Below are 23,398 nucleotides of genomic sequence, written 5' to 3'. Positions count from 1 at the left end.
TCCCAGAAAGGGAAAGAACTCTGGCAGACTTGCTTCAGTAAGATTCACTAGGTTTGTCTTCTAAGACCACACACAGTCCCCCTGGCCATGGCCTTGGCTCCTAGATTTTCTCTCTCACTCCTCCTTAGTCCATCTCTAGCTCTAACTCCTTCAGGCACTCATCCTTGACTCTCTTAGCCCACTGTATGTCCCTCTGAACTACCTCACTAAACCACGAACTTTTTGAAGGTGGAGCAGCCCCCTTCTCACCTCCAAATAAAAATATTTACCCAAGTTTGTACATTAGTGTCAGACTTTTGGCATGGCAACTTGGAATCTCTGAAAGAAGCTGCATAGGGCTTTGACTTTGTCTTTTTATTTAAAAAACAATAACTTAAAAAGGAAATGCAATTTCTGGTCATATCCCAAGGTGGGGAAAACTGGAGCAACAGACTGCTTGAGGGTTCAGGTTTGCCGTGTAACAGCAAAGTCTATTATCAGGAAACGGGAAGAGAGACACACAATCGTCTAATTCTCCCCCAGGCTAATGGATAAGGAAACCCGAGGTCCAAAGAGATGAAGTAATTTCTCCAGGTGCACTCAACATATTGTACCCTACCCCAAACACACTGCTCTTGAGGCCTGGACCCCTGGGGCTTCTAGTAAGGCCCATTTATGAGCAGAGGGGTCTGATCAAGGCTTGGTCAGATTGCAACTATCATTAGCATTTGAAGCAGAACATCTGAGAGCTAAAATGCCTCTGAGGCACTACTGTTCTTCTCTGGCCATGACATCTGCCAAGAGAAGTTGCACAGGACAGACAATGCTACATGGGTGAGCAGAGTCGTGCAGCTGCTCCCAGGAACTTTTCATTTCTTTTAAAACTAATTTTGGTCTAGGTTTTGCTTTTTAAAATTTCTTGCAGTAATATAATACTAAAGTCACCAGAAATTATTTAAAAATGGAACCTCTGGGGATATAACAATGGTCAATCGTTGCTACCTTTTTCTTTTTTTAATCTCAGAATCAAACTTCCCAAAACAAGTGAAACCACCTAAAGCTAGATTCTGATGCCTTCAACACCAAGATTTTTGTCTTGGTGACCCAGTACAGTAGCATAAAACTGATGCTGATGGTTTCCTTACTTAACAGGCAAATGTAAATGAATATTCACTAACAGTGGCAAAGTTTAGAAAAAGCTAAGTCCCCTGATTGAAAAGTCTAAATTTTGGAATGTCTTCAAAGAAAAAAGACTGGTACTTCCTTCAAGTTTTAAAAGAACATTTACTGAGTACCATCAACATTTTGGGTACTACATGCAAGGCATGGTAAGAACAGCTCTTGCATTAAATTTATACAAAAATAATTTACAATTAGTATATTAACTGAGAGCTCAGTGCTTCTGGAATGGATCAAACTGTCTGCAAACAGTTTTATGTAGTTTTTGTGCAAACATCACAGTTTTATTAGCACTCTCTAGACCACTGTATCTTTGATTCTCACAGCAGTCATGATTCTATGGGGCTTTAGAGGGATGATTAAAGCTGACACATAGCTGGAGAGATGTCAGACTGAAAATCAGGTTTAGTGCCTCAAAATCCATACATCATACTGACTCCAGAATCTCATTTGTAGTGTCAATTATCTCATGAAATCCTCTCTTCTTAACTAAGGAGACAGTGGGTATCAGCTGACACAAATGGGTTACAAATTCTAAAATGAGAAGAGTTCAAATTACTGGAGTTATTCTATAAAACAGAAAATGGATTCGAGATTTTAAGGATAGGTCAAGAGCAAAGCCTTACCCTCTTCAAGTGTCTGCTAAGTGCTAACTCTCATTATGCCTCATAACTTTATTTATGGGGTACTTAGACTCGGTAGCAGACTTCACTTACTACAAAAGAAAAAAGGAGAGCTAGATAATATAAAAAGATTTATAGAAGCCACCAGGGAATATAAAAACATTTTGTCTAAGCTTACACACACCTGTGTGTTTTATAAAAACTCTAGACTGGTATCCAAATGCTCATCTATCTGCTTGGCTATAGAAATCCACGTTAGCTCAGGGCAGTCAGTGCCTGAGGTTGAGTTAGTGCCGGGTACATTTTTAGTGGTCAAGAAAAATGTTCTACACACATAGTTCTCTTAAAAGAACCTGAGAAGGCATACACTGGCTTATCGGATGATAAAACAAGCCACCTTATCAACTCTATCCTCCCATCTTTTCTAACAATTTTTAAGACCAATTTCCCTAATAGAAATTACATTTCCAAAAGTTGACCTTCACTCCTGCTGTGGAACTCTGGGTGTGCATGGAGGCATGGCAACCCCCCAGCCGGCGGGGAGGGGGGGCCTGTCTGGTGCCAAGGCCTCTCGGAGCAGCCCATGGCAAAGAGCCAGGTCTCCTGCTCTTCTCCTGCTAAAGCCTGGGTTTGATCTGGGAATACAAACCCAACTACTATTTTATGAAAACAAGTTCCAGGAGTGGTCACTCCAGGATGAACATGTTTTCAAAGTACTAGTAAGGCAGGAAAATGATTATACCTTTGTATGACTTACTTACTGGGTGTAGAAACATTTTAGATCCTTTCCAATAAATGTCTGAAATTGTAAGTATTGAATATGAAAGACAAAATGCAACAACTAAAGAAATTATCTGTAGTACTATATGCTGACAAGATGGCCGCAACACAAACTCTACGTGCATCTAATCATTCTGCCCTAACACACGAAAACAAAAATAAGGAATGCAAACAGACTGGTTAAAACAGTAAAAGGACTGGGAGAATTTTAAAAGGAAAAGAAAAAACAAAAAACAACTCTAACACCTAATTCTTCAGGGGCTGGTATGAGTAGCTTCTGGCAAAATGACGGATGAAGTTTCATAAGGAAAAGGACTAGGGCACCGAGTCAAGGTGAGTTTGAAAGTATGCAAAACAGGGAGGGCCTGCCAATAATGGCACTCCTTTCAGAACAAAATGTTTTCTCCATTTGCTTTATCAGGTCATCAGTGACAGCAGCGTGGAGACCCTTAGGTTAGAGGAATTCCAAGCTGAGCGCTGCTAAATTTAATTTAAGCCTTTATCCTTTAGGCAATTTACGGGACCTAAGGAGTTTCTCCCTTAAATTGCTCATTTTGCAGGGGGAAAAAAAGGATTACCCAAGAAAACAGTACACTACATATGGAGTATGTAATTCTGTTAATATATACTTCTTTGGGCCCCCTGCCAAAGTTTTACATTTTGAAAAGAGGATGCCCAGTTAGAAAGACATCTAATAAGTGCCCAAACGCTGCAAGTGGCCTATCCTTCCACCTTAACATTGCACTCTAAAGTCTGTCCTCCCCCTGACAACAGTGAAGAACCTCAATTTTACTTCATATTTTTTATCACTTATCCTCATAAAGGAGACGCCACTGGGGTAAAAACTAAACGTCAGCACAGGCTGCTCTCTCCCCTTCAAAAGAGACACAAGACCAGGTGCAGACCTTGGTTCTGCCAGTTACTGCTGGGCATCGTTGGACAAATCCCAGGCCCTCTGGGGACCCTCTTTCCTCATCTGGCAATAACTAGGTTGACCATGTGACTAGCTCATGTGGTCCTCACATTTGAAAACTAAGCTATAGTGAACAGAAAGTGCTTGGTTCTAAAAGGAGTGACTGTCATCATTATGTAACCAAGCAAGATTTAGGAAACATGAGTGACTGATTTGAAGCATGCCGAATACCTACAAGTCCTGTGCTGTGCAAGGCCTACAAGGTGGAGAAGCGTCCAGATCCTAGCCCTGGCTGAGCCTATAATCTTGGCCAGGATCTGAGGCAGCTGAGCCAAGCACTGCTTGAGCAGTCTGAAACTTCCAGAAAGATGACAATGAGCACCAGACTCCATGTGCAGATGGAGGAATTGGTCTGGTGATGGGATCTGAATCCAGAAACACGTGCACGGAGCAGCCCACATGAGCCCTTGCCTGTGTTCTCAAGGCTGGCATCCAGCCCACCCTTGGGCATGCTGTTTCTAAAGTTCGAAGTATACGGTTTCACTTGTCACACTGTTTTTCTTTGGAAGGGTGTGGATGAAATCATTATTTAGGACAATTCTATCCCCTTCCCTTCTCTCCGTAGGCCTCTAGAGATTCGAGGGACTGGGGAGCCAGAGAGGACAGAGAGATTCTATAAGCCACTGCACCAATATTTGCAGCCTGCAGTATGTTGTGCAGGGCACAAGAGCCACACCTCCTGCTCACCAAAGGGTATCTGAGGCCCCTAGGCCCACAGCAGGGCTTGCCAGCATTTCAAATGCCCACAAGCTAGAGGAAGAAGCAAGACACAGCTCACTCGTACTTTTATCTTACCAAGAGGAGCACACTGAAAGGGGGAAGCACCTGCCATGCCATGCACTGGGCAAGGAGCTGCTGCTGTGACACCTCAGCCAATTTTCACAAGAGTCTGCAATAACACGCTGTTTTATTTTACATTCCTCAGAAGGTGGAATAACTTGTCCAAGAATTTGGAGCAAGAAAACCCTGGCACATCTGTAACTCAGATGCCAGTACTCGATCTTCCACACCAGACTATCAGGCTTGATGCCAGAAGAAGTTGGCATTTCCCTTCTTTCTTCCAAAGCAATGGAAATCCCTGGCATGGGAGACACCTTAAGGGCCAGCCCAGCCTGCTGTGTCCATGGAAAAAGAGTCGGGAAACAAAACCTGGCACTGGCCCTGGCTGTGCTGTGCTTCAGCCCTAGGGAGAACACGGGCTTTGCTATGACACAGGCTGAGTTCAATGGAGGATGTTTTCAAGGATGTGCAAAGCCTGTCCTCTTCTTAAACTTGCACACCGATTCCCACTTCTCCCCCGTCACACCCTGCCTGTACTTCTGGACCCCGGCCTGGCTCACCTCCTTATGGGAGTCTTTATGGGCTTCCAGAGTTTTCATGATCGTCAGCTCGGCGTAGTTTTTAAATCTTGCAGGCTGGTTTCTCAGAATTTCACGTAAAACTCTCAATGCTAGTGCTCGGATGGAATGCTGGAGTTTAAGAGAGAAAGACATTATCAATCAACATGCGTCTAGGTCTTTACCAAGCAGACCTGTCAGCAGGGTCTGGCAAGATGGAGCACCACGATTCTGGGATTCCCTGGCATATCCTGGGACCCCGCAACCCAGATTACACTGTTTACTGGACAGATGCTCTCAAGAGGGGTGCAGGAGGCAGCTGCTATGTCTTAGGGTGACATTCCCAGAACCCAGCACCCAAGAGGGGCACGCCAAATGCCTCTTGAGGAAACTGTACCCTAGAGACTACTGAGGATGATATGTCTAAGTTCATTTTCAATCCTGTGGGAATTTTCACATTTTCTAAGGCTTAGGTAAAGCACACAGATGACAGGTCAAAATTTTATTAGACTACCCTACGGATTTTCTCAAACAGCTGGAACCCTGCTATTATTCTTGATCTCCCGTGTGCTGAGGTCACAAGTGGAGGAATCTGCCAGGTACTCAAGTTGTTTAAGGCACAGGCTATGCCTCTGGAAGAAAGCCATTCAAAACAGACTCCTAATCTCAACAAAAGAGAGTGGAGTTTACAACAAACAAACCAGAAAGTATATCCTGATTCTTTGCCACTCGTCTGTACAATTCACACACTAACTCACCATCTACCTGCCCTCTCGGTGACATCACCTCATCTGATAAATCCTAACCAAGTCTAACTGCTCCAGGAGCCGATACTATACTGACCAGATTACACTCTCCCTTAAGAGAGATGAGCTAAGACCTCCTGTGTGCCCTGGGCCTGTGTAGGCCTGGGCATGCCACAAAAAACCTTGTGTGTTCCATCTGAAGAACAAAGTGTGAAGAGGGCTTTCTTATTTTAAAGAAAATAGAAGAGTTGTACCGCTGGAAACCGTCACTTGACTGACTAGGATTCCTGGGATTGTTCACACATGTGGGAGTGAACAAAGAATTTCATGGAATGCAACATTTAATAGGGTCTTTTAAAAGTCAACTTCTCTGGCTATTTTTCAATCATACATGAAACAAAAATAAAACTCATAAGGAAAGAAAGTCATTTTAAAAGACCACATTCTATGCTGACCAAGTTTTAAGAAATTCTGTGTTTAACAAATTTCTTGATGTAGGAACACATTTCCTTCAATTATAACCACATGTAAAATCACCACAGGTTAAAGCAAAACGTAAAATCACCACAGGTTAAAGCAAAACCCAGCTGCAGGCAGAACCTGTGTATAAAGGAGGATGGGGCTGCCTCTGATGAAAACATCACCCTGCTAATGGGTGTTCAGAAAGTGTTCAGAAAAAACACAAATTTTTACATCACTAGAAAGCATGATGCAGGAAGTGAAGCTGAAGCCAAGCCCAAGGAGATGCAGGCATGGCGATGGTGTGACAAGGAAAGGGGCGAGTGCCCAGCTGGCCTCTCACATCTTTGTCCCCGAGTGTCTCCAGCAGCAGCAGCAGGATAGTCTTGAAGTGCTCCTCCCAGACGCCCAGGTTGTCTTCCCGGGTGATCTTGAGCAACTCCAGCAGGGCCCCCTTCCGCTCCTCTACTCGCTCATTGTGGTTGGAGAGTTCTTTTAGGAGGTCAGCCACCAGGTCGGAATGGTCAATGGGGACTTGGAGGACAGATGAGACAGGAGTTACCTCATAGGGAAAGCCATTTCCCCACCCCTCTGCTGTCTCTTGCCATTCCCACCATGTTTTCTGTCCTGCTTTGCTGACCGGCCCTCCCCTTTACATCCTTGGCACTCATCTCACCAAATCAACTGTGGAAACACCAGGGCCATACAAGATATTGAGTACCAATGGCCAATGTCTTTCCCTTTCTGTTTCAAAGAAGGGAAAATGCTGAGACCCTCCAAAACTCCATTCTCGACCATCTTCTCTTTCTAGACTCTCCCCGCTGCTAAGTCAGGCCTTTACTAATGGAACAGTCTCTTATCAGTTTAACTCCTACTCAAGTACCTTCTCCTCAAGGGCCTCCTCACCATCATGGTTTACTGATTAACATCCATTCCCTTCACTGTTGTCCACAGTTACCCAACTGGTACAGTTAACAAATCCCCATTCAGGCATTTGGACAAGAACCCAGGCTTTGCCAGGAACTACCATAACTAACTTTTCAAAATTCTAAGCCTTTCTGATGTAAATGGTGGGGGGTGGAGCGAATTTCTCAGATGCCCTAAATCAGCATTAGACCCATTCCTGCCCACTGAAGACACCGTGCCAGGAGGTGCCAGGCAGCTCTGCTTTGGGATGGCCCAGATCCCCCTGGGCTTTGGGAGCTTTGGGAGCAGCCTCATTCTCAATGCACAGAAAACATTTTTTAAGCCCTGCATGGCACCCAGCACTGGGCTTCCGGCTGAACAAATGTTATTTGATGTAATTCTTAATACACCCTGTGGTGTAGGGGTTACCGATTCACAGTCTGAAAGGCTGGTTTGAAATCACTCAACCTATCTGCTTGCGGGAACCTGAACCATGCCATGCTATTTCTGGCAGAAAGGTATACCCTCTTCTCTTCTCAGAAGAGAGATCTCAACTCTAAATTCCCACTTTTAATAGAGAAAGGGAATAAAACAAACAAATCAGAGGGGGCCACTCAATAGAAGTCCTTACATTTGTATCTGCATAATTATTTAGCATTTACAATCAGGGAAGAAGCACAGAAGAAGTTCACAATGTGAGAGAATTCAATCATTCTTCCCCTGTTGTCCTACCTTTTAATTTAAGTCTTTGGTATACAGATAGGAGAATAAATAATAACCAACATTCTAACCTCTATTGCTCCTTAACTGAGAACAACAGTAGATAATGCAAACAATGTACCAATTCTATGAGCTATGAAAAGAAAAAGCCCTCTTCTCCCAGAAAGTATAAGTCAAGTCATAGTAAACACTATAGGCCATTAGCCTACTGCCCATCACAACAGGTTCCTGGCTATTACTAAGCTGAGAGCCACCAGCAATTAACAATTAATATCATTAAATTAATTCAGTAGCATTTACACAATCCAATATTAATTAGTATCATTAAATGTATTATTAATAGAATTATATCAATAATAAATCAATGGTTAATCACAGTTAATTAATAGCATGAAATATTTACTGCTATTTTGGGCAAGTAATTTCACCTTTTTGAGCCTGTTTTTTAATCTGTAAAATGGGAACAATTCCCTCTGTCTCAATTGGATAACAGATGTACAAAGCTTAGTTCAGCACCAAGCATACGGTAATGCAAGTGCTCAGTAAATGTGGGATCTCTCCTCTCCCGGCCACATCACAAAGACAGCAGCTCTGGAAAGACCTGGTTGTGGCCCTCGGGTGAGAGGAGAGGAAAGGCTTCGGTGGCATGCTGGGAAGGCCCTCACCAACGCAGAGCCCTGGGCTGGGGGTGCTCATGTCTGGCTCCCCATGTCAGCGACGCCTACCTCCCAGTCCTTGGAGCCCCTCCAGCCCTCAGTGAGGCCTTCCCTCCCTGCCCGGCTGTCAGAGCTGCCACCCTTTCCAGCCTACAAGCCTCCGGAGGGCAGGGCTGTGTGCACATTCGCTCACCCTTGGGCCCCAGGCCTAGCACACAGCAGGTGCTCAGTGAGGGGCTGCTTGCCACATGACTACCGAGAGCACCCAGCACTGGCCTGACAGCGGCACAGCCCACGGAGGCATTTCCGGATGGGGGATGATCAAGCAAAGGAAGACAAACCATCACGGAGCTGCTCCATGTCGTCATCAAACACAGCCTCCTTCAGGGCTGTCTTGTCATAGGTGCTGATGGTGTCGGAGTATGGATATGGGCTGTAGTCTCGCGCCCGAGGCCCCGGGAAGGCCCGTGGAGGCTGAGTATTGAGGAGAGAGGTCTTGTTGTCCAGTGCAGTGCGGCCTCCCTCCACCACGTCGCTGCCCCCTCGGCCCTCGGAGGCAGGGGAGGCAATGCCGTCACGGGGCACCTGGAACACAGCGGACTGTGAGCAGCAATTTAGGCCATTTAACAAATTCTTCTTTCTACTTTTCAGAAGCGCCACAGGAGCCAGAGACTTCTCACTTGAAATCTGGCCGCCAACAAAAGGAAGTCATTAGGATTTCAACTTGTAAATATCTAATTCATAAACTACTGTAAAGGGAACTGAAAACGTTTACATTTTCACCTAGTCACACTTATAATCTGTTTTACTTTGTAATGTGGTACTAAACTTTTTTCTGAGGAATTAGTACCAGTTTTCTTTCTCTTCAAGGGTGCACACGAAATTCTGAAGGGTCCCCTGAAAGATGAAAGCAGAGAGCCCAGGGAGAGAAGCTCCCCAAAGGGCCACCACAAAACCTGAAGTGGCTCAACCATCCAGAACTCCTTTCAGAGATCCTACCAAGTGATGGGTCCAGCAATGCTCATGGTCCCTAGGAATGGAGAGCTCCCAGGCAGGTCATCCTTCCTTTGGACAGTCCTGACTCGAAGAGTTGATTTTAGGTGGAGTCCAAATCCTCCTTTGGAGGACTGGAGGATATCCTTTGAACACCTAAGACAGGTCTTCAACATGTTCTGAATCTTTTCTTTTCTAGAGTATTCTGAGTCTTGTTCTGAACAAATTAAAGCCCTATTCCTCTGTGTCACGGTTCTGAGTGCCTCTGTTCTCAGGAGTCCTCTCTACTCAGAGTACAAGCCTGTTTAGCCTCCCTTGAAGGGAGGTGCCATAATAGAGCAGGCATGGGCAGACTTCTGGGAACACAGCAAAACTGCTGCTTTGCTTACCCCAGATGTCCTACTATGTGAGGACTGTAGGGATGTGGAGACAGCCAGTCCACACTGGTGAGTCCTTTACTGAACTGTCTTGTGTGAAGCTACAAGATACATCTCTTTCATTTTGTACTTATATATTTAACAACCCCAAGCAAGATCTTGTAAATAATATATAACATATGCTCAAAAATGAAAAGACTGAAGAGGAGACTCTAGTGGGAACAGCCCCTACTACATTTAAATATGTCACTGCCCCTCGCTTTCTGTTTCCAGCTCTTATACTCCTTATCTTCCACTTTGCCTGTCCTTGGTAACACTGGGGTTTCTCATTCCTGGCTCTCTCTATTTCCTCCCTAGCAAGATTTGCTCCTTTCAGCTTTTATCCTAGTGTTTTATAATTTGAAAAACTGGAAGCTACCTAAATGTTCAAAAACAGGACCCTGGGTACATGACTGTGGTACACCCATACTGTGAACACTGTATAGTCATAAAAACAACATGTAAAAGAATTCTGATGGGAAAGCATTCTATACCCTATGCCAAAGAGGATGTAAGTCACTTTTATTAAAAAAAAAATATATATATATATATATACACACACACACACACATATATGCATGCAGACCCCTAAGCACATATATGCGTAACTACACATAAACAAAAGAATGGAAATAAACACACTAAAACCATTAGTGTGTTTACCTCTAGAGATGGCAACTTTTTTATTTTATTTTTTGCGTTTTCTAAGTACACATTTATAATTGGGAAAAGTCTTCACCCATGTTATCACTTTCTGGGTCTCCACTTTTCCTGGCAGGACTTCAGTTTGGTTCCCCCAGCGGATCACCCCACGCCTCCCAGGCCTCTGAGAGCGTCACCCGTCTCTCCAACCAAGCCCTGTCTTCAGGGCATGGCCCTTGTTTCCTCTGCCCAGAGAAAGGAGGAGTTGTCCATGGGAACCCCCTCAACTTTCTATCCTCAAACCTGACCACCCTTCTTCCTATCTAGGGTCAAATCTCACCCTTTCCCTCACCCCTAAGGACCTGCATCCACCAATCAGCCATTACCCTCATTGCACATTCACATATCCTCTTAACTGAGGTTACTGGCATTTGAACAGGTTACCTCTCTCCCACCTGAAAAGTCCTGTGAAGGAATACTCCTGTTCTTCAAGTCTGTTTGAGTCACTTCTCAGCCTGCTATAATTAGATTCTGCTTTTGACTTTCCAGTAACCTATTCTTAAAACATTCGATGGATGATCCAACCCAAAAAACTAAATTTGGAATGTCAGGTGGTTCCTATGTGTAAGTTTATTTAAGAAGAAAATTGTGTAACTCCAAACAGCAAGCCCATTCTCAAAATAAAGACCTTGGCTTGACATCAAAACATTTGGTGAATGAATGTGGATTTTATATATTTTGAATTAAAATAGCACATTCAATGCAGATGGTGAAAACAGCCCCTCTGAGCCCTTTCACTCCTACCTGCTTCCTCTCTGAAGCATAGCCCCTTTGGCTAGAAGGTCCTGCCTGAAAGCAGTTTCCCTTACCTTCCATGATATTACACCATGCTGGTTTCTCTCCTGTCCTCTCCAGCTTTTCCCGACTCCTTTTCCTAACTTTCCTAATTGTTGATCCTTTGGGATTCTGTCCTCACCCTTCAACACTCTCATTTTTCCTTAGTTACCTTCTAAAACATCTAATTGATGCCTTTCAAGTCTCTGGCTTCACCCTAAACCACTGGCCTAAACTTAAGACTGGTGTATCTGTAGGCCTAATGGATATGATATCTGCTTGGATATTGCACAGGCCCTGGAATTTCTATGTATTGAAAACTGAATTCATTATGTTTCAAAGGGATTCCCATGTGTTTTGTCTTGGGCAGCATCATCTCACTGACTCACCCCACCAACTGCTCAAGAGCCCTGTTTGGAAAGTTCTGCTCATGCCGCACTTTACTCCATTTCCTTCAAACTCGTTCTCCATCCCATTCATTCTAAAATGAAAGTGTGGCGATTTTCCTCCCCTGCTTGAAAACCCTTCAAAGACTCTCCACTGTCACCCTGGAAATGTAATAACTTCCCATGGTTTGAGAGGCCCTTCCTGATCCCTTCACCGAACCTCCACAACAATATGGTACACCCATTCTCTCCACTTCAGCTACCATGATGAGAAATTCCACTGGGCCTGCTTTCTAGATCTTCTCACAGGTTCTCCTCTCTGACGGTACCAGAACCCTCCTATGTGACCTGACAACCTCCTCTTATTCCGAGGGTCAAGTCATCTCTTTTGGAGACTCTTCCCAGGGGCTCCTGCAGAACTGCAAACCTAAGGTCCACCAACCACACAGAGTACCCTGCGTGTCTTCACTTATTTGCCTGTCACTCTCAGAGAGACATGGTGGTACCTTGTTTGTGCACAAGGGAATGAATATATGCCCAGGATAAATGAAAACAAACCAAGGGAAAATGCATTTAACCTTCCTCACAAAGATAGCAGAGGGTCAGTCTTTCAACATTTGGTAAAATTGCCTTGGGCCTCTTAAAATAACTACTCTTCTGGTTACAGGACAAAAATAATGAAGTTCTGTAATCACAATAGCCAGTGTTCAGAAGAATCTGTAATTATCATTTAATTGATAAATAGTCCTTCATTAGCCTGGGGTACTTACAATATCACAGTCCTTTTTGCCATCTCGTTTAATTGGCTCATTTAAATCTTCTTGGCTTCGAAAACTAAACTTCTCAATGGCTTCTGTAACTCCACGCAGAGAACTATAGATTTCTTCAGAGTTCAGGTTCTCTGTATCATAGTCCAACATGCTAAAGATCAAAAATAGTTTATTACTTAACTTGAGATATGGATATAAAATTGAGGGATAGGCATAAATTACCTCCAGTAATTTATAGAGCAAGAGACTAATTTTGTTTCTTTGGGTGATTTGGAATGAAGAGGAGACATCTTTTGTTAGCGCACTCTCACCACTGGACAATCACACAACTTACTTGTAAAATCTAGTGCCTACACATTACATCAGCACTCAATAAAAACTAGCAGGAGACAATGATCACCATGAGAATGCAAGAACACAAGCATGACAAGTGGTGGCTAGACGTATGTGGCAATGAAAGTGGAAAAATAACTTTTATATCTTGAAAGTGGAAAAAAGCAGTTTGGTTGTTACTGGTCTCAAATGTACAAACTTAAGAAGAATGGGCACTTCAAAATAAAGTTATAATTACAAATTTCAGAGAAGCAAAGCAAACATCCTCACAAGATTAGTTACCAGGCAATGCTATGCTCACCAGTAACAGAAACTTGTAAAATAAAACCCTATATTAAAAAATAAAATAAAACCCTCTGACTCAAAGTCAGATCCACCCCACCAATGGGCTCCTGAGAGTCTAATTCATAAGTCGGGAATATCAGACTCTTCTAGAGGCTTCCATCTGGAGTTTTACAGTAAAAGCAGATCTCAGAAAAGATGAGTCACATTCCATGTCTGTAAACACGGAAGCAAGAAATATATCCCTCAAGTTAAGGGGATGTCAATTGCTGCCCTTTAAACATACAACATAGCAAACCATGAAATGAAGTAGAAATCCTAAATAACGCAACCTTTTGATTTAGCTCACAGTGTGTCAATGAGAAGCCTTTAGAGGTCTGAAAAGTGCTCTAGAACAGAGGATTCAAAGAGCAAAATGACCATCATCACTCCTCACTGAGAATATCAAAGAAAGCACAGGATGGATAGACCAGTATAAAGAAGGCAAAATGTGAAGCAACAGTCAACAAAGGGCAAGTATTTTTAAAAAAAGCTTAAATGTTATTTGTTCAAAGAAAGTATTCAGGTAAGTTAGTCTAATTTAACTTGCAGAAAGTCATGAGCTATACCTAAGATTACCAGGGCATGCTAAGAATCCTTGACTGAATATAAGTAAGCATGCAACTTTATTAAGGACCAAAGGAATGCAATCTGTCTGAAGAAATAATCGAAGAAATTAGGTGCCCACTAATGGGAATCCTTCCTAGAGGCAACACAATCAACCCTGGACGTTCTACAAGAGGTAAGTTTCCTGGAACTTAAAAACAACTAACAGTAACTCTTAAAAAAAAAGAAAAAAAAAATTATGGTTTGGGCAGAAGAGCAAGACAAGATTTGGAAAGTTTCCATGGTAGATTTCTACTGGTGTGAGGTCACAATGATCCAAGTGTTTTCTATGGCTGGTTAGGTTCCCCCAGAGCAAGGTCTAAATTCACTCTCAGAGGTGGAAGTGATTCGCCTAAAATTGCCAAGGCCCATATAGAATCCATTCTTCTTTCTTGATGAAAGAAATAAAATAGCCCAACCCAACTGTACTTGGAGAGCTCACAAAAATGCAGGCCATCTCAAAGACTGGCTTTGGCCTCAAATGAAAAGAAGTGTGAACTTTGAACACATTTATGACTGAAATTCAATATATATACTGACAGAAGGTGGGATAAAAAGCTTGAACAAAACTCAAGGTTTCAATTCCTCCTAAATTCTCGAGGCTATCTCTGTGGCAAGCTAGGGATGATATCCCCTTACTGTGAAGAAAGCATGAATCTTCTCTTAGAACACCACCATACTAGCTTATGTACAAAGGTATTTATACATCTGGCCAGTACACTCTTGTTTATATATAAAGACTGAGTGTGACTCAAACAAAAAATATATATATACAAGATGTAAAAAAAAGATGCCTTAAAAATACTTTCAATCACAGCAACCAAAAATAATAGCATAGCCCATGCAATTAAAAAAAAAACAAAACAAAAACAGAGAACAATGGGATGGACAAGAGGAGGTCTGGCAGAATGTTCAGCTTTTTAAGGGATGTCACAATATTATTTTCCATGTCGTTTCAGAAAACATTAGCTCTCAGATAATTCACCTTGCTATTCTTAATCTGAAATTCTTAAAATATTTCATTTCGGTTTGTCTATCTTTATCATCACAGTAGCCTCTTTAAAATAAGATCGTAAACAGTTCTGCCAATTAATGTTCCTTCTGCATACTTTCCATTATCAAACCAACTCAAAATCCCAATTTAGGAGCGCTGTGTGCAGAGCCAAGCACAATCTGAGGTGACATTTCTTTTGGGCTCACTAGTTTGAGGTCTGAAGTATCTTCTTGGTATGAAGTTAAAACTGTGAGCTTCAGGTGAGAAACATAACTGTTTTCTCCCAACAGAAATAAACTGATGCTACTTTCTTAACATTTTTTAAGCTTTGGTTAAATTAGCCTTTTTTCAACATCTGTGAGCCTCCATTTCACATGGAAGAGAGGAAATGCACTCAGATGCTGTTGCCCAGAGTGCTATACATGATAGGGTCCTAACAGGCAATACAGGAGGGAGTATGCGAGAGGGACACGGACACTTTACTTCGAAGAGCCTTAGCTTGGTAACCCCTGGTCTGTTCCTTATGCAGCGGTCTGCCTTGTTACCCCAGGACACGATCCCTTTGGGGAAAAGGCCAGGTCCTGGTCACCGGAAAACATTCCGTTAGACCCCAGAAGGGTTCTTTAGATTAGGATGAGCTAAGCAATTGGTCAATAGCTACCGCCTGAAGATCAGGCCCTGAGCCCCAAAATGTAACAGGACAAAAGACTTGGACCTGCCCTGGAGAAAGTCCACACCCCATGTGTAGAGACACAGGGTGAGGGATTCAAGGGCAGGGAAGCTGGGGAGAGCCTGCCTTCTGAGGATTTCTTCTCTATTACTTTGTATGGAAAAGATACTAAGGATAAAATAAGGATAACCACCCCTGCTGTAGAGTAGACAGTGTTTTGGCACAGAGTGAGAAAGACCCAGAGTTCCTCTTTGTTTTATGTAACCACTGGTTTTGCTAAATGCAATGGTCAACTATCTTTAAATTTAAAATTTAAATTTAAAGGTCTACTATTTCTCTCTTATGGTTAACAGAAGTTACAAGTATTTATTAAACACTTCCTATTTTATGAGTTATAGCAAAGAAATATTTGAGCATAGTTGAAAGATTACTCCAGGAATGGGATGTCCCCTGGAGAGGAAGCCTTTTTGGCTGGATGGGAAGACTGGCTGTGGTGAAGCTCAGTGTCCAGAAGGGCAGCAGTCAGTATGCTGGGAGACAACTAATAAACTGGGTTTATGTTGTGAGGCACTGCCAACCTTAAAAAAAAAAAAAAAAAAGTAGCAACGTGTTAACACTTAAGACAGCAGCCACCACCCTGTCCACTTGCCCTAATGCTAACACATCTAGAAACCTTTCTGACATGACAGGCTTCTTCAGAGACTTTTAAGTTACTTTCAGTACTGTAAGAACTTCAGAGCATTTGATGAAAAAATATTTGGCTGACTTGTGTACCAAGCATGGCTTTGCTACAGAGGTTATAAAGGCAGGAGCGTGCATCTTCTGTGGCCCCACAATCCAGGATGTACTTCAAACGGAGCAGATTTTGTTCCCAACCTTGCACTCACTCAGCGCACAGGATCCCCTCACAAAACAGTGCATGGCCAGCGTGCCCCATCTCTGCTTACATCACAGCAGGCTTCTGGGGAAGGGTGTCTCTTATCTTTGGTTCTTTAACAGAAACACTCAATAGACAGACTCCAAAATAGGATTCTGTCAACCTATAAAGACCCTTTTTTGAATCACAGATTTGCCATCTGAGGGAAACCCCATCCTCCTCTTCTAGACTGAAAACACCATATTCAACCGGTGGCCATGCACTCAGCACCAAGTTAAGGGGGCTTATGAGGACATGATAGCTCCCTACCCCCCAAGGCAGGGCTGCCCTAGGGAGATGCCGCAGCTCCCAGGGTTTCTCTCTCAGGTCTGTGCCCTTGGACAATCACCACACAACAGGACAATCACCTTGTGAGCAGTCCACAGAACCCACAGCAGGATGAATAGCCACATGTGGGTGTGGCTTGGGAAAGGGCAGGTTTCATCTGCTTCCTAATGGGAAAGTCTCACAGCCCTAGGATGAAGGCTAAGGAAATGGTGCTTGTGAATGCCTGCCTTGACTTAATGAGCCAACAGGTATATCCTATGCACTTCAGGGGGCTGAGCACTGCCTGGGGCTGGAAGGGTGGCAATAGTGGAAACTGATGGATTTGGCCAGTTGATGAAATGTCACCTGTCCTCTGCCATGGCAGGAGCCAGACTCATGAGTTACAAGGATCTTGTACCTGCTCATCTTTTCACCAAGGCCCTCCTCCTGCTAGTGGGGCCCAAGCAGGGACCACACTGGGGGCAGCTGAGAGGCTTTCAAAACACCTGAGACGACCGTGGAAATGCAATAATATTGTGACATCTCAGACAAGTTCAACAGGTAGCTGGTTACCTGGGAGAGTAAGAGCGCCTGAGAGTCTTGTGGGAGGGAGCGGTGGGGATGGAGTTAGGCTGAGAAAAGGGAGGTGGGTGCTTCGATAGCCCATCGGCACTCCAACCCCACAACCGACTGCAGTGATCAGAAGAGGAAAATCAGAGAGAGACACAAAAAAGGCAAAGGGGAGGGGAAGGGGTAAAAGGGCAGAGACAGATGCTATATCCTAAGTGCTTAAGTGTCTCCTCTTTCTTGGAGAAAGGTCTACCAAAATTAGTTAAAGCAAAATTAACAATTTCACCATACAGAGAAAAAGAGCAAGTTTCATTTTAAAATTTGGTCCTTGGTAAAACTGCTTTATTCTCTCCCTTCCCAATCATACAAGGTTCCACATGTGGTGTGTGCATCTGTTTTGGGAATGACAAAGCATTTACACATGAGAAAATATGGATGTTTAGCTTCAGCAATGCCTCAATTATTTTAGAAAGAACCAAAGAAGGAGTTGTGGGGCCTCAATTTAAACGTGCCCAGAGGTAACAGAGCGGGGAGATCCAGGACAGCGTGCTCTTTGAGGCAGGGATCCACGCAGGTGAAGTTCACAGGGTGCCACAAGTGTTTCCTTCTGAAACAGCAGCAGCACCACTGAAGGCAAGGATGCTAAGGCTCAGCAGGTTAACTCAGAGTTCCTGGGCCACCTGACAAGGCAGGTGTCCCTATTCAAGGCAGGTGATGTGGGCTTGTGAATGCCCTGACCCAAAGTTCTAACAAAAGTTTGCAATTCAAAGAGTTGAGCCCAGGAGACTAAGATGGCTGGAAGGTAAGGGGCAGGTCTGTGATCTCCCTTTATAAAGAGTGGAGACTTTGATCCGTGCTGCACAAAGGGCCCCCAGACCGCCCCCAAGTCACCCTGAGTCTAGGTTGGAGGTGAAAGAGGAATACAGAGAGAAGAGCAGACAGAGCATCTCCAAGGGGGAGGACCGGCTCTCAAGCCCACCCCCACTTTGAGTCTCTTGACCCTGGGGTGGGACAAAAGGTAAAATCCACCTTTAATTACCTTTTAATTGCTATCTACTTAGAGACAGATATCTTGCTTTATGACATGGTTGCCAAGAACATGTGGCAGACCAGGGTAGGACTACAATATACTTTTTCTTTATTTTTTTTAAAGGAACAAACTTCAGATGATTTCTGAATCCTTGCCAATCTGTTTTCTGTTTATCATAAAATCATACTAGCGAAAATAAGTTGAAATATAAATGTGTGCTTAATGATGAAAAGCCCTAAGCCATGTATCTCCTCGTCAAATATTAAGTTGTATAACTTAGTATTAGTACTGATAATAAACAATAATTCTTCCCTCACACAAAAACAAAAAATAATGTTTTTTATGAAAAAGTAAGCTTCTGGCTGGGTAGAAATGACTTCATGACTAGTGATAGCCTAAAAAAAAAGTATAATTAGATTTGTTCATAACATAATAGTACCTCCTTATTACTGTCATGATGTAAATGTAGAATTTTTGGACTAAAAAAAATACTAGTTCATTTTGACACTCAAAATCAGATTAAAAACTAAGAGGTAATATACTTTCTCTTTAAGAATGAAAAGCTAACATCACCTAATCAAGATCATTCAAAAGAATGAAAGCTGCGATGATAAACTCCTTCGAGTAAGGTAACCTGGTTAATTCTCCTACTTAGTGTGGGAATTCATTTCTTTCAGTTTTCCTGGTAGAACATGTGCAGCCTATTTCAATATTTCTGGTGAAAAGATGACAAGAGGCAGCTTTTTCCCCTGCTGGACAGCTTCAGTTATGAGAAACATTTCTCCTCATTGAACTCTAGTGGCTAAGGCTATCTGGCTATTTATGTACTGAATGAGGGCAAATTAAAGAAAAGATGAAAGAAACTACATGGATAAGCAACTACCCAAAGAATCTGTTGACAAGAAAACATTTAGCACACACTTGGAGTTTTTATATTGAAAACAAATCTCTTTATTTCTTCTACTGACCTGCAGCCCTAACAGTGAAAACTGAGACCAGGCCACTTTAGGAGGAATGGTGACCTGGAAAAATAAATTAAGAATTTTCATGATTTGAGATCCATGAAAATTAATATCTAGCTGATGCTTAGTGCTGACGGCTTATGCTACAGTCCCTACCAATCTTGTCTTAAGACTATTAGCAGACATAACTGTAGAAAGCTTAATTTGAGTTTTACCTTTGGCTTATTGCCTAAAGACCGGGTCATCTAACAATGAAATAACTAAAAGACAAGACATACGAATTATGTGTTATGGAAGAACAGATTTTCCAATTTATGCTACAGAAGTATCACTTCTAGACCAAGTAACAATTTACAGAGAATACAAGTGGTCCCTAAAAAATCACCGTGCTATGGAGGAATTTCACTATCATTTTACTGTCAAAGCTGACCCCTGTAATTTAAGACAAAACATATACCTTATATGCAGATGTTGGCATTAAAAAAAGAAAAAAAGTTGGCTGAGCCTTAGTCATACCTGGGAAAAGTCAGACATATATTCATTAGATTTGGTCTCGATTGCCTAATTATAACAGTCTGTTTAAACAGTGACAACAGAGCCCAAATCAGAACACATGATATGATCCTTGATGATACCAACAAGATGCGGAGGGACCATTTGGGGGATTAAGCATAAGGCAATATAAATAGCAAGGCACTTTAAGGATATAAAATACTTTGTTTCACCAAGAGGGAAATAAAAGTTTGATACGTTCTAAGTATTTATAGGATAACTTGAGGAAATGAAGAGCACTTCAATGAGAAAGAAGCAGTTTGGCAAAATCCTGATCGGCTAAAAGGCTAAATTTAAACACACTTATGTTCTGTTATCATCATATTAGAGTGGTAACTCCGAAAGGGAAAAGGGTATATGTGCAGTATTTTCTTTTAATTTCAAGATCCTAATGTCAGCAACCCTCAGAAAAAACCTCCTGATTCCTGGTGTTAGTCACTCCAAAGACCTAGACTTCTTGTAGAGGCACACAGCACGGGGGACCCTGCAGGTGCTGGCCCTCTCGACAAAGTTCTGGTCTGTTGGGCTGAGACTACTGATGCCAGCAGGGCCCCAGGTGCCTGCAGCATATGAGGGGGTCAGTAAAGACATCTAGAGGCTCTGGTCAGATAGAGAAGTGTCATCTGAAGATGGACACTGCATTTTCTGGACATTGCATTTTCTCTTTTTAAGGCACCACCCTCAGGCTCTACAAGGCCAATGCTTATGTGGTTTCAACAAAACCCCCAAATTGCTGATCCAATTTTAGCTCCTAAGTCCTAACCCAGTCTTCCAGAGTAGTTACTCTGCTTCAAGCAAGAGCCTACAGTGACTGCAGCTGGCTTGGAATGGCCATTCAGCTAGAAATCAACCCAGATTTGGTGTGCACTGGCTTGGTAGGGTTTACTTAGACGATTAAATACTTTCAGATTCTCCTACCACTTACAGGTGAGGTAAAGGGATTAGTATGCAGTAAAACAGTATTAAATGCAACTTTTCGTTTTAAAAATCTACAAGGTTCTAGAGAGTGTTTACAGCTAGAAGAACCTCAGAAGATATTCAGAACAAACCACTCATTAGCCATGGAGGTTAACCCATATTTAAGATCACAGTAAGTTTTTAGGGACTAGAGTTCATGGGTCCCCTGATAACTCAACACCTTTTTTTGGTATTAAGCTTGAATTTAAAATCTAGATGTAGGGCTGCACAGACACGGGGATGGCTTTGGTTTTTCTTCATTTCTGTTGAGATGACATTACCTTGGAGACAGACCCCCATGGGAGCAGTTGGTGGGTGAGGTCAGGGGGCTGGTCCTGCTGCTGGTGTGCCGGGCGGGAGTCCGACCAATTGTATTGCTTGGAGAGCCCTGAGGTGGAAAGCAGGAGAGGCATCATTATTTACTGTATATAGAATACAGTCCCACCTTTCCCATGGCCCTTTAGCCCACGTGTAAATACATGGGTAGAGTCTACCTCATTAGGGTGGATTTTTTCAGAACAAGGCCAATTTCAAGTGGATATAAACCAAAAATGCCTAACTGTCCCATAGGTATTCCTGGAGTTAAACGGCTCATGTAGGCTACGCTGGAGTGCCAGATATAATTAAGCTTTTGCATTTTTGCAGCAGTAAAAAGTAGAACTAATTCACTAATGGTTAATTCACTTAACAAATAAATGGCTAATTAAATCAAGATGGCAGAGTGAGATGCTTCAGGGCTCCATCCCCCCACAGAAACTGAACAATAAGCAAACACTTTTTTCAAAGTTTCAGAAAACAAGTGAAGGACAGACAAAACAGGGCAAATGCTGAATCAAGAAAAAGGCCACTTACTAAAGAGTGGGAGAAAGATCAAAGATGATGCTGGAGTTATACAGAGAAGGTCAAAAGGTTTAACAAATAAGTATGACTGCTGAATAAGTATGACTGCTGAATCAGTATACTGCTATTTCTTTTAGCCTCTAGTACCTTAGAGCAGCTAAAAATATAAACCTAAGATTGTGGAATTGTAACCCATATCAAACTCTGAAATCTGTCCTACCACTAATTTGCTGCGATATACTTTGAAATGTATTGCTTTTATGAATATATGTTATTTAAAGAGAAGGAGGAATATAACAGAGAAGATAGGGTTTAACAAATGAGTATGACCACTAAATCATTACACTGATATTTCTGTTGGTCTCCAGCGTCTTGGAGCAGCTAGAAGGAAAAATGAAAAATCATGGAACTGCAACCCATATCAAACTTTAAAATCTGTTCTATAACTACTTGTTAAAATGAACTTGGAAATTTATTGCTACTTTGAATATGCTATATTTCATAATTAAAAAAAAAGAGGCCACTTAAATTAGGATCTCATGGTGCCCTGGTGGCCCTTCTCCCCTCCCTACCCTATTGGCTCATTGACTGTGTAGAGCCAGTTCCTGTTCCCACCATGGATCCCTGGTCCTGCTTCTGTCTGGTGGTGTCCTGAGGGACTTGCTGCCCCAGAACTTGCCCTGGGTATAAAAGGTGGCTCACAGAAAGGGGGAAAATTCAACTTCCCCAAGTGGAGAATTCTTGATATTCTCACAAGCAGTGTGGACAACCAAAGCAATAGGCTGCACCCCCAATCCTGGGGTTTGTTCATATGAAACCTAACCCCACAAAGGATAGGCTAAGCCTACTTAAAATTAGGCCTAAGAGTCACCTCTGAGAATCTTTTTTGTTGCTCAGATGTGGCCTCTCTCTCTCATTCAACATGACAGGCAAACTCACTGCCCTCCCCCACTCAATGTGGGACATGACTCCCAGGGGTGTGGACCTTCCTGGCAATGTGGGACAGAAATCCTAGAATGAGCTGGGAACTCAGCACCAAGGGATTGAGAAAACCTTCAACCGAAAAGGCAAAGAGAGAAATGAGACAAAATAAAGGTCAATGGCTGAGAGATTCCAAACAGAGTTGAGGGCTATCCTGGAGGTTACTTTTATGCATTAAATAGATATCATCTTTTTAGTTAAGGCATAACAGAGAGGCTGAAGGGAACTGCCTGAAAATGCAGAGCCGTGTTCCAGTACCCATGGTTCCTGAAAATGACTGTATAATGATATGGCTTTTGCAATGCGACTGTGTGACTGTGAAAACCTTGTGTCTGATGCTTTTTTTATCTACCTTATGGACAGATGAGTAAAACATATGGATTAAAATAAATAATAGGGGGAACAAATGTTAAAATAAATTTAGTAGATTGAAATGCTAGTGATCAATGAAAGGGAAGGGTAAGGGGTATGGTATGTATGATTTTTTTTTCTGTTTTCTTTTTATTTCTTTGTCTGAATTGATGCAAATGTTCTAAGGAATGATCACGATATGAATATACAACTATGTGATGAAAAAAAGAATGTTCATATTGCATGTTGATTGGTTTTATTAATAAAAATTAAAAAAAAAAAAAAGGTGGCTCACAGAATGCCAAAGGAGAGCAGTCAAGTGGCTGCCTGGCACAAGGAATCAGTGGCCACAGGGCATACAGTGCAGTGCCAGGCCCATGAAGAAACTGCTTCTTAGGGAACAGGGGACATTCTTATCTGTAAATAGGAAAATTCCCAGGGTCATATATATATGCCCAAGACAAAAACACATGAGCTAAAAGGATCAAGGTGGGCCCCTGTGCTTTGGCCTGCAGCTATTTTCTAAAGTCATGGTATAGATGAGCTCTGAAGGAGAGCGCTTGCAGAGATCAGTTTGCAAAGACTATGAAAAAGTCATGGTATAGATGAGCTCTGAAGGAGAGCGCTTGCAGAGATCAGTTTGCAAAGA

At 42.6% G+C, this 23,398-nt stretch overlaps 1 protein-coding gene across 10 annotated transcripts in view; it reads right to left on the bottom strand.

Annotated features, from left to right (window-relative positions):
* Window positions 1-23,398, bottom strand: part of CLASP1 (cytoplasmic linker associated protein 1) — a 316,174-nt gene that overhangs the window by 15,741 nt on the left and 277,035 nt on the right. For all 10 annotated transcript variants that reach the window (XM_077153522.1, XM_077153515.1, XM_077153516.1 and 7 more), the window contains 5 exons: window positions 20,859-20,965; window positions 12,400-12,550; window positions 8,700-8,943; window positions 6,420-6,610; window positions 4,875-5,003 (listed from right to left, as the gene is read on the bottom strand). In XM_077153522.1, the coding sequence (XP_077009637.1) occupies window positions 4,875-5,003; window positions 6,420-6,610; window positions 8,700-8,943; window positions 12,400-12,550; window positions 20,859-20,965 (822 nt within the window). The remainder of the gene's footprint in view (window positions 1-4,874; window positions 5,004-6,419; window positions 6,611-8,699; window positions 8,944-12,399; window positions 12,551-20,858; window positions 20,966-23,398) is intronic.

This window comes from Tamandua tetradactyla, chromosome 3 (genome assembly GCF_023851605.1).
Source record: "Tamandua tetradactyla isolate mTamTet1 chromosome 3, mTamTet1.pri, whole genome shotgun sequence".
NCBI lineage: Eukaryota > Metazoa > Chordata > Mammalia > Pilosa > Myrmecophagidae > Tamandua > Tamandua tetradactyla.
The sequence above is the reverse complement of the archived record's forward strand: the minus strand, read 5'-3'. Positions and strand labels throughout refer to the sequence as shown.